The sequence below is a fragment of the Pteropus vampyrus genome, unplaced genomic scaffold (assembly GCF_000151845.1).
Source record: "Pteropus vampyrus isolate Shadow unplaced genomic scaffold, Pvam_2.0 Scaffold71, whole genome shotgun sequence".
Taxonomy (NCBI): Eukaryota; Metazoa; Chordata; class Mammalia; order Chiroptera; family Pteropodidae; genus Pteropus; species Pteropus vampyrus.
Window position 1 is genome coordinate 556,922 of NW_011888852.1, and position 12,333 is coordinate 569,254.

At 42.3% G+C, this 12,333-nt stretch overlaps 1 protein-coding gene across 1 annotated transcript in view; it reads right to left on the reverse strand.

Moving 5' to 3' along the window:
• Positions 1-7: 7 nt before the first annotated feature.
• TNFRSF19 (TNF receptor superfamily member 19) overlaps positions 8-12,333 on the reverse strand; it is an 82,132-nt gene continuing 69,806 nt past the window's right edge. Inside the window, exons 8-12 of the mRNA XM_023531604.1 lie at positions 10,472-10,636; positions 9,895-10,020; positions 5,921-6,023; positions 4,918-5,323; positions 8-431 (exon numbers count right to left, since the gene is read on the reverse strand). Coding sequence (XP_023387372.1) covers positions 423-431; positions 4,918-5,323; positions 5,921-6,023; positions 9,895-10,020; positions 10,472-10,636 — 809 coding nt within the window. The 3' untranslated portion in view covers positions 8-422. The remainder of the gene's footprint in view (positions 432-4,917; positions 5,324-5,920; positions 6,024-9,894; positions 10,021-10,471; positions 10,637-12,333) is intronic.

The window sequence follows — 12,333 nt, forward strand, 5'->3', positions numbered from 1 at the left end:
GAAAATGCAGATGAAAATTTAGACTCTGGGTCTTCGGTCTTGTAAAACCACGTTCACCATGAAAATGAGCATGACCGTATTTCTGGTTCTTGTTCCGGCCCGTAATCCTGTAGGCTGCAAAGTCGACGCATCGGTCTTTGAAGTCAGGCTTGTGGCATGGAAGCTTCTTGCTTAGGGAAGATGCAAAAGCGTCGGGAGAGCCTGCAGTCTTTTCTTGTTATTCCTTGAGGTTTCGGCTTACAGCCGGTCTGGCTCAGAAGCAACTGGCTGACAGGCGTAAAATGCCATCGGGTTGGTTCGGATGTACTTTTATCCCCCAGACGCCATGCCGGGTCCAGACCTTGCTCAGTCCAGCCTACGCGGGGCAGCGCGTGCCCTTGGGTTCTGTACGCGCACTTCTGTTCCAGCAAGAATCGACTCCATTAAACCTCCTAAAACATCAACGGGAGGGAAACTTTAAAAACCACACCTTACGACTTAACGCTGCAATACTCGTGCTAAAAAATTAATATACATAACTTTTACCGGCAGTACACATGAATTTAATGACACATGGACAGGAATGGCATTCAAATATCCAGGTACCCATGTGCTCTGAGAATAAACAATTTCATAACAACTCTTAGTCACTCAATATTTGCAGATAGTACTTAAAAGATGATAATGTAACGCGTAGCAAACAAAATGCATTAACGAACAATTCTTGCTGATTCTCAACCTCGTTCAAACATTTAAAGCTTGTTTCTGTGTTGCTCTCCTTGAAAGCACTGTAGATAAAGGTATTAGGAGCCCTGTGGTTTTAGAAGAAGAAAGATGATTAATGAAGAGTGCCATTCTTGGTCTTTGAATTTAAGACTTATATTAAACTATCGGAGACAGTTTAGAAATAGTTTGGGAATGAGATTTCTCTTATAATGATCTCTCTGGAATACTCGCATTCACAGGGCCGATGTCCTCCACTAATAAGGACAAAGCTGCTAGATTTGTCCTTATCACAGAAGACCAGTGACCTCACCTCACGAGGTCACTGGTGAGGCGTCAACTGACTCTCTGACTGAGTAAAAGCTTCAGTGGCCCTTCATTAACTTGTGTACCACCAATTTGGCATTGGTGACATATCAGATAAGTTTATAAATTTTTTTTTCCCCTTAGATCTCAGGAGATTATGTAGAAAGAGAAACTTCTGAGGCACTCTCGATAATAAGAGATAGTTTTGTCAAATATGTTGATCAATTAATAAAATAATAACCACATTAATGCTACCGTGGGAGGCAAATTATACTCATTTTGCCAATAAGAAAGAAAACAGAGATTTTAAGAGACTGAAAAACTAGAACCCAGATCAATTCATAACTTTCCTACCATTCCATTATTTCGTGTCGACACTTAAAATGTTGGTTAAAAAACACCACCAAAAAAGCTTTTCTTGTAAGTAAAAAGACTAGAGTCTTTCTTCCAAATATCTTAGTTCTGTTTCCTTCTGGGGGAGGTGCGAATAGGGAAAATTCGATTAAAATTGTCACACAGACTAGAGACGGCTCTCACACTCATTTGCTTTATCCTGAACTGTAACGATTATCATCAGATTCCGGGTGGTCTCAAACCACCCACAAGATAACTACTGTGCAAAAATAAAGTTTTTGGAAACGACTGCAACATGCATTAGAAATCTGAGCCTTGCACCCAGGAAAGACAAATGTGCCGTTTTGCATTTTGCGATAAATACGTGTATCACATCGTGCACCTTTAACTTACACGATGCTACATGCCGGTTATATCTCAACGAAGCTGTGGAAAAAAGAGTGGACAGAGGTCAACAAACTGAAAATATAAGTGAAGACCTGGGGCGGAGTTTAAGGTTTTATTTAAAGTAAAATCATCACTTAAAAAAAAAAAAAAAAAAAAAAAGGCTGTTACGGCGTTAGCTGCACTTATATATCCCCCAAACGGAAACACAGTGCTTTTCTGAATTATGAATGATCCCATGCCAGGGAGCCAAGCTGACTAAACATGACCTTGAAGAACCTGAAGTTCCTTTGCTTCGGTTCATAATAGTAAGCTGCTGAAGTCAAATTTTTGTATTAGAAGAAAGTATGTTCTTTACCTCGGAGAAGTTGCCTGTTGCGGGGAGTCTGAAATGCTTTTTGGAGTCTAATAGATTGAACAAGTTACGTGCTTGGCTGACCCTTGAAATAGAGAAGAGGGTAAATTTCCCAGAGATGCACAGTCGTGGCTATCTCTTATTTTCTCTTAAAGATCAAGGTTCATTCACTAAGTCTCACACATTCGGTAAATGCAAGCCAAGAGAAAGTGATCTTTGGAATCTGGAAACATTGTCTCTTAGAATGGGCTTAAAATATTATTTGCCGTTTTTAATTTTAGGGCAAAAACTGCAATGATTTACATTTTAATAATTCCTTCCCTGAATTAAGAATGTCTTATTTAGATTTATCAAAATTATCTAATAATTATAAGATAACATTCTTAGAAAGCTAATAAAAACCTTTCACTGATAAATTACATTGTACAACTTGAACGCAATGTTTTCTCATTCTTTTATATGTAATTATAACTTTCTTTTCACAATAATTTGAGGCGAAAGTATCTTTGTGTAGATCATAATCACCCTGACAACTGTCTCTGCAATGGGATGAATGTCATCATGCACCAATCTTTCTAAAACTAGTTCTAAAACATTAATTCACGTAGCTGTGATGATAGCACTCATCGACCCTGCCTCCACCTCACCAACGACGCAAACAGAAAAAGGCAGAGAGTGAGCTGGTTACGATATGACTTGGAATCAAAACGTTTCATTCCTTAGTCTTGGAATTTACTTCACGAAACTGGGGACAAACTACAAAATTAAGATGAGCGGTAATTCTGTTTGCAGGCGATAGTCTGAAGAATGGTAGTTGGCCAGTTGGTAGCATAATTATTCTTGTTACTTAGACTTTCCCAACAATGGTGTGCAGGAAGCAGTCATACGTATTTGTGAAAGTAAGTTTGTCCTCAAAAACAATTGACTTGATCTATAAGAAACTTCAGCATCTTGTCATGAGGATGTGACTCAGATTAATTTTTAAGAGTCCTAATACTTTTATTTTGAAGTAGGTGGCAAGGCATCCGATTGGGATGTTGGGATTAGTTGTGAAAGGGATTGTGTCCTCCTCATCCTGTTTTCCGCATCTCTCACCTGTGCTCAGGGCCGGTTACCTGCTCTGGGCTGCTGGGCGTTCTCAGCCCCAATGGTTTGTGGGCCAAAAGCCTTTCCTGAGGCTTATACTCAGCCAGGCTAACTCTTAAGTCTTTTTTTATTATTATCATGAAAGTTATAACAATTATGGGGTGGGTCAAAAGAACAAGGTCGGTAAACAACCTTTCCCAGCTACAGAGGTATGCATTTTATGTTTTTTTTTTTTTTAACTGCCTAATTTGTTTGTTTTTCCTCCCTTCACTTATCTCTTCTTCATTTCCTTTATTTTGAGAAAAACCAACATTTTCTAAACCCAAAGCCAACAAATGCTTTTGTACGGAACTCCCTATAAATTCTCTATAGAATTTTTGTAGTTAAAAGAAAGTACTGAGGATTTAGATCAATATATAACCTGCATACTATTCTTAAAAGGAACACATCTCCACCCGTACTGTGACTTTAGACCGTTTTTGATATGAGTAGACAAGGACGCGCTCAGGGGCACGTGTCACGGGCTGTCTTAGCCCCCAGGGTCCTGACTGGGGCAGGAGGGACAAGCGGTGAGAACGGTGTTGGTCTCACGGGGCCCGGGAGCCTCCCACTTGCTGTGACTCTGCTCTTTGATGCCTAAGGCTGGCCAGCATCATTCTTCCAGAAGGATGCACACCCACGATATACGTGCTTACATTAAAGCAATATTTATAAACGTTCAGTCGAACTCAACCAAGGCCACATCCTCACCTGGAGGAAAAAAGCGGGGATGGTGCCAGGTGTTCCTGAGTGCCTCTCTGCCTCCAGGTCTGCAGTCACCATCCCCCACCCCCAAAACCTGCTTTTAAACCCTTCTATCTAGAAGGTTCTCATGTTGCATTTAGTCCCAGATCACAGCTGACAATCAATTTCCAACCAAACTGATCAATCAGTCAAAGCACAGTGATCTAGAAAACAACGGCAAAAGAGAGGAGGGAAAGGAGTAGCTTCAGGAGACCCAAATGCTCATGAACTTGACATCGAATGAAGTTCATTTAAGTATTGGGCATTAGACTATCTCAAGGACGAACGAAGGCGAGGGATTGTTGACAAGATGCCCTCATAACTCGTTCATCTCTCTCAATCACGAATGCAGTTAGGGCGCTGTGCTAAGTACAGTCAACCCTTGAATGACACGAGTTTGAACTAAGCGGATTTATTTCAGTAAATATGTATAAGTGGTGTAAATACTTTTTCTCTTCCTTATGATTTTCTTAATAATGTTTTCTTTTCTCTAGCTTACTTTATTATAAGAAGACTGTACATAATCCATATAATAGACAAAATATGTATTAATTGACTGTTTACGTTATTGATAAAGCTTCCTCTGGTCAATAGCAGGCTATATTAGTAGTTAGGTTTTTGAAGAGTTGAAAGTTACTCTCAGATTTTCGACTGTAAGAGGGATGGCCCTCCAACCCCCACATCGTTCAAGGGTCAACTGTAATGGGATTTACAAAGAAGAATAAGAACATGCAGCTGTCTTTTCTGGCCTTACACATTAGCTGTCAAAAAAAAATAACTCAAGAAATTTAATTTAAAATATATTCTCCTATAACAAACAAGAAGTTGCAAAAGATGGAAAACTTCTCAGCCTTTTCCCCCGCATTTGGCGGTGGGAATCGGGTTCCACTCCCTGTGGTCCTCCGCGGGGAATGCTACGTCCACTCCGAAGTCAAGCATCGCCTTACCTGGGGGCACATCTGAGCGGTTAGGTTGATGACATCGCCACTCGTCTGATCCTGCCGGCTGCTAACGGCTCGTGTATCCTGAGTCAGCACCGGTTCTGTCAGCGAGCTCCTGCGTCTAGATAAATCTGCAGTTTCTGTAAAGTTTTCGGACGGAGCCTGAATTGAAAAAGTGCCACCAACCGAACCCTGACCACGGTTTGAACCCAAGGACGATGAGCTTTCATCTTCCGGACTGAGAGAACGAATGTCTTCTCCCGTGAGTTCCGGGTAAGAGTCACAAAAAGAGATGCTGTCACCGCAGATGGGATTTTGCATCAGAGGCCAGGCATCTGAAAACTCGCCACAGGTGGACGGAGAAAGGGACCGGAAGAGGGCCGGCATCGTGTCCCCCACTGGACCTGCATTTCTGAACACATGTTCACAAGACCGTTAAGGGCTCCCTGGAAAGAAAACACCCCACTACCAAGCAACGTACGCGTTTCCGTTTTCTAGATGAAATAGCAATGTATTAAGTCAGAATTCTAGTGCTTCTTGTTGTTATGAACTTGCTTTAACACAGTAAGTTCAGTTACTCCGTTTACTCTAAGAGCAAATTTGTATATCTACTTCTAATCAACATAGTTATATTTAATCCGATGTTTAAAATATGTGAAAAGTTTCCTGGGTCTTAACTGAGTTTGATGGCTGCTCTAAAAGTCTGAGTACATGACATGTTAAAAATTACTTGCAATGACAGAAGTGTCACAAAGCATGAATATGAGACAAAGATAAAATTGAGTATAAAGTATGAAAAACGTTGCATTGGGTATCAGTAATTCTGAGACACTCAACTAATTCTTGCCAAACACATGCCCTTCCAATGTCCAGGATGTCATTAACGATATCAAAAAAGTGATGCCCCCGTGGAACATTTTCAAGCGTTTCACACGGAAATTGGTAAATGAGTAGAGTGCATATTTGCACACGGGAATATGAAATTACATTCTTAAAAATACCCGGATACCTCTCCTGGAGCGTGGCCTTGGCCTGCACCCGACAACCAGGAGCCGCGCGGTCAAGGCTACAGGCGTCATCACAGCACAAGGACGGGATCAAGTGAACAGGCCCTAGGAAGACGAGCAGACGTGTGAGGCACGACACTTTTTTTCTGGAAATGTTCTCTTTCAATACCAGCTCGAGACCGTTCTTGAAATTTTAGCGATTTCCATTTGGGCAACTTTTGGGGAAAAGGGGATACGACGCTGATTTTTTTTCTCTTTTTTTTGTTATTGTAGAAAACAATGAACCTCTGATATGAAGTACCTAAAGTGGTCGGATTCAGAGAGACAGAAAGCAGAAGGGTGGGTGCCAGGGGCTGGGGGTTGGGGGGACGGAGAGTTTGCGATCCACGGAGACAGTTTCAGTTTGGGAAGATAAAGTTCTGGAGTCGGTGGTGGCGGCAATGGCTGCACAACGATGTGAATGTACTTAGCTCACGGAACCGTACGCTTACGAATAATTAAAACGGTCAGTCTTATGCTACGTCTGTCTCACCACACTAAAATAAGGGGTGAAATGCGATGATGCAGTCTGTGGGAGGGTATGTGAAATGACGGTCATGTGCGGCTGACTGGCGACGGAACATTTTTGTTGCGTGGTCTAGCAATGCAGAATGAGAACACAAAAACGTTCAACTGCTTCAGCTCAACACACACGCACACACACACACACACACACACGTGTTGTTTTTGTTTTTACTGCTAGGAGTGAAACTTAAGGAATAACTAGATATGTGTACATAGCTTTATAAACCATTTTGGTCACGGAAGCAGTACGTATTTTGGGTTATGAAGATAATAAAAAATTTAAAAATAAGGACAGGTATTAGATAAATTTAAAAATAAATCTTCCCGCACTCTATAAACTGAAAATAAACACCGTCGATATTTGGCAAACAGCTTTCTAGACTTCTCTATATTTGCATAAACATATAACGCTGATTTAAAAAAAACTATAAACATACTAAAGCATACAGGCAATACAAATATACACACGTATTTTTAGAAGAAAGATTTCAAGAAATTATGTATTTATGTATACATATATATGTGTGTGTAGTCAAACTTTTCATGAGTATTACCTCTTTACTTTTATACTCAGAAAATAACATTATGAAACTAGTATTTCCCTTTTGGAAAAAAGGAACGTTAAATACTGAGATACAATTGCAAACGAATGTTAAGTAGAGCGGACACCCAATACACCTCTGTCTGAATCTTTCTCAACGCAGGCCGCCATCCTGAGTTCTCCGAATGCTTACTACTATGACCAATGGGAACTCACCTGGAGTCACTACCAAGGAACTCAACAAACGTGTGTCATGTCTACTGGGGAATTTTTCAAAATTATTTAAAAGCAAAAAATACTGCCACTCCTCGTGGAAATGGTTGGTTCTAGGGCTCAAGCAAGGAAAGTTATAAGGTGAGCCTGGAACTTCTTTTTGTACCAGAAAGTAAGAAAGTGTTAAAAGAATAATGAAATATGTCCAAACAGCACTTGAACCAGCTTGAAGGGACTTTTACTGGCCATGTCTAGGAAAATTTGAGGATCGAAATAATGATCGAAATAACGACGGCAAAAGAGTGTAACCGTTGAATGGGGTCCACGCGTCCACACTAATTAAAGGAAATAAATAAATGGGGAATGAAGGGAAGTTCCTTCTTACCAGAGGAAGACGACGAACAAATGCAGAAAGAATGATAAAATTAGAAAACCAGCATGTGAACCATCCCAATAATAAGCGACTCAGGTAAGAATCACCAGAGGATGCTCAGCTACTGGGCCAAAGTAGGGAGAGCAACAGGATACTTACACAGTCTCAAGGAATCGCCTGCAAGGTTTTTGTTAATTATAGGGAACACCAATAACCGCAGAGCAGAGGAAGCTGGCAGACACCACGTTAACAAAGGGACCGGGTTACCGTGGCCAGGAATGGGACAGATGGACGCGCTGTGCCTCCTGGTGTGGGGCACGGAGGAAGATCAACGCCAGCTCTGTGGTACCTCTGAATCTAGCCATAAGGAAACGTCGGAAAAACCCAAACTGAGGGTCATTCTACAAAATGACTGGCCTGTGCTCGTCGAAATTATTAGTGTCATGAAACGCAAAGGAAGATGAAGGAACTATTCCAGATTCAATGAGGGTAAAGAGATTTGACAACTAAATGCACAGTGTTATCTGGGATTTTCTTTTGCTAGAGAGGACATTAGTGGGACAATTAAGAAAATCTGAATGTGCTCTGAAAATTATGTAATAGCATTATGTAGATCATGTAATAGCACTACTTAATGAATATGCTCTGTAGATTATATAATAGCGGTTCCTGGTTTTAATAATCACGCTGTTATGTAAGAGAATATTCTTGTTCTTAAAAAACAAACACCAAAGTATTAAAGGATAAAGGGACCTCATATCTCCAAACGATTTTTAAGTGGCAAGTGAAAAAAATGTGTGTGTGTATACACACGTACACAAAATGTGTGTTTACACCTAAAATATACAAAACATGTACACACGGCGTACTTAAAGACATAAAGATGTTATAAAGGAAATGTGAATAATGAAAATGAGATGAATGGGAGTATTTGGGGAATCCGGGTAAAGGGTAGGTGAGAATTCTCTGTCCTAATCTTTCGACAGTTTTGTAATTCTGAAATTACCTCAAAATAAGAAGTGAAAAGAATAAAGGTGCCGTGATTAAGGACGAAGCGATCTACATGATAAGCTGCAGTGAGCCTGGGCTGTGGCCCGCGAGTTAATAAGCCCAGCGTTTTGAGGAGAGGCGATGCGGCAAAGCCAACGTGCATTTAATCTTCCTTTTCAGATAGAAGTTAAGATGAGGCAGAGTTCGCACAAAGCTGGATTTTTATTACATTTAAAATTTGAGTTCACCTCCCAAGAAACTATTCCTCCTCACTCTGATTCTAGCGGCAACGTCATGGTGCAGCATCTAGAAACAGAACACTTGGGGCGACTAAGAGTCTATTGCCTATGTGGAAGCAGAAACAGATCCGCACGCACCACAAAAGCCCTATATTTCACTCTTAAACCGATCCCTAAATCTCTAAAATAGAACAGTCATGATTGGTAGAGAAGGAATTATGTTGAAATTCCTTATCCCACATGTGAAATATTAGATCGACAAGCTGAATCCCGCAATTTCTTAAAAAGGAAGACTGAGCAGTTGCAGGAGGATGTGTCATTGTCCTTGGGTTACACTTAGGGATCGGTCATGGGGGACGAAATGGTGCTCTCAGCATTGCCCCAAAGGAGCTAGGGGAGAGGGCGGGGGCTGGGGCGGGCTGCTGGCCACATGGAACTTTACTTCGCAGAGGTGAGGTCATTCGGTGGGGATGGGAGGGAGAATGTAAGCGTGGAAACCTCGTATTGATGAATATATATGAGTGGCAAAGACAGTTGGTATGACGTCACTTTGCCTGTTTTCGCTCACATTAGAAGCCAATTTCCATTTGCTTACTTCCCTGAACTTTCTTTTCTGTCAGTTATCTAGGAGGCAGTGATAGTTTGTGGAAAACTCTGTCAGAGTGTCCTCCTTCCTCTTCTTTAAGAAATCCCAAAGGACGTTACGACAGACACACGGACGTTCAGTGTGAATCCACCAGACAAGAAAGGACGCAGACAGACTCCTATTGTATGAAAGGTTGACATTATTTGAAACCAATTGATTCAAAACAACAAAGGCAAACTTGCTCAGCAAGTTGCTGGAAAATTCTAGGATTTTAATGACATGACTATTTTCTTTTTGGTACTTAAGAGACTCAGCATGCCTACGACATCAGGGAACGGTGGCGAGTGACCGTGTAATGAGGCTGGTTTTCAGCAGAGAACCACACAGAGAACCCGGCTGTGGGACAAACGGGAACAGTTCAGTGTCATCCCTCCGGGTCCCCTCACGGACTCTGGATCGGCCGAACTTACCGCAGGTCTGGGCCGAGTCTCGGTGGCACTGACAACACGCTCTGGGAGCGGAGTCGCCGAGCTGAGGTCTGTCAAAACACGACAGTTCAGAACCGCTGTACTGAATGGCCTGTGCTCTCAGAGACCCTAAACGAGGGACAAGAATCCTGTCAGTGGACACGACGTCCTCCGCAAAGGACTTCGTTCACGTCACGACGCAGACCGGCACCATTCTGACTTGTACGTTTAAAGACAAGGAAGGCCATCATTCACATTTTAAAATACTTCTTACACGGAGGCATAAATATGAAATAATTTGTCAACAAGACTCAAAATGTAGAGTGCTTATGTTGCCAGAACTTAGAAGGGTTTTTATTTTTGCCTAGTGGCACGGGGACGTCGCCACCTTTTCGCTGTCCTCATCAGTCCGCTCCCTCGGTGGCTCGTTGGGACTAGGTCCACTTTCACGTGCCCTCTGTCCCTTTCACAGCTCCTTGATTCTTGTCTCAGCTCAACTCTCTTGTGGGACACGCACATGACAATGATGATAAACGCACTTCGACAAAATGCTAAGACACAGCGAGAGCTCAAAACTTACAGCTGGGTTTCTTCTCCACGAACTGCCTCTTACAATAGATGACGCAGAGAATGAGCAGGGCCAGCAGGACGGTGGCCAGGGCGCTGCAGATGACGGCGGCCAGGGCCGTGTCCCGTGGGCTGGAGGCCGTGGACGGGATCTTCACGAGGTTGACCTTGCTGGTACCTGGGAACCATAAGAATGGAATCAGCCCACTCTCCACCGCCGGGAACTCAGACGCTTACCCCGAACTTGACGGTCATCTTTAGCAATGGCCTTCATGCAGTGTAAATACTGCATGACCCAAGCACTCTCTCCTCTCAGAAGATTTCTAGATTATTACACCTTCACCCTGAACCCCAAAATGTGGGGTTCTGTTCCCACGACACTGGACACACACCCCTCAACACACGGAGTTGCAGGACTGTGCTTTTAGGTCTTGAGACTTGAGTCGTTTGTGAGCTGGGAATTTGTCATCTTTATCTCCGTGTCCCCAGTACTTGGCACAGTGTTTGGCACATAGTAGGTACTTAATATTTGTTATTTAGTTGTAATTAGACTATCTACATTTTTAAGCTGACTGAACTAAGGGATGCTTTTGGGGGCGACTTTAGGGAAAAACAAGCAGTTGGATCATCCACGACCTTGCACGAGGCCCCCGACTTCTGAGACAGCAGACATTTTTTAATGTCTTAGCTGTTAAATTACCGAACAACATCTACGTTTTGGAGAAAAGACTAATACTATTGTTGTATGATGGAGAGGCAGGCATAGCAATGCGTTAAGGGCACCGATCCTGGGATCCTGCTTCCTGAGTCAACCTCCAGATGTGTGACCTTAAGCCAATTTCTTAATCTCTGAGTCTCAAGCTCACATCTGTTCAAGTGGAGGTAGTAACAGCAGCTGTCTCACCTGGCTGCTGAGACCATGAAAGCACTTATAAGGGGCCTCCTGTGCCCATCGCTATCCTAGCGATGATGACCACAGTTAGCATTTGAATTATTGCGGGGTGGGGGGAGCGGCACTGGGATGGACAAACTCAGTTCCGAAATCTATATCCAGTGGAGTCACATCATATTCTATTTAACTAACTTCAAAGGAATTTGAGAGGTAGAAACCTAAAATGAGGGGCAGCTCTGCCTTCTCTTCCTCCGAGTAACTCCCGTGAGCTGAGGTGGGACCACATCCTGTGCCCTTCGTTGCTCTCAGCTCCTTAGGGCCACCCAGCGGGAGATCCCCTCTGCTGAGGTTCTCCCAGACCCTGCGGCCTGGTGGGAGCATGCGCATATCACGTAATTTTAAGTTGTCTAGAATCTACGGTAAAAAAGGAAAAATAAACAGGTAAAATTAATCTAGTTTTCTTAACTCAATGGATCTTCAAATATTACCATGTCAACATGCACTCAATATAAAGATCGTTATTGACATCTTTTGCATTCTTTATTTTGTACAAAAACGGCAAAGTTGGGTGTGATTTCACATTGACAGCACATCTCAGTTTGGACCAGCCACATTTCAAGTGCTCGTTAGCCATGTGTGGCTGATGGCAATCATAATGGACCGCAACGCTAGAGATTAAAATCCGGTATCTACGTTTGTGTACCACTGTATGACACTTGAGGCCGGAACGAGAGAGAGACTTTTGGGTTGATGTTTCTGAATCCTGAATACAGCAGGAATGGTCATCTTGGAACCCTGAGTCTCAGTATTTCTAGCCACACTGATAAAACCTTTTTGCTACCTGGGAAGACAATTTTTTATTCGGGATTTATAGAAACTATATGCCTTGGGCTTGGAAGAATAGGTATCATAACCCAATCACACATTTTAAAGAATATTTGTTCATAAACATATTTAATAATCATAAAATATATTTTATCACA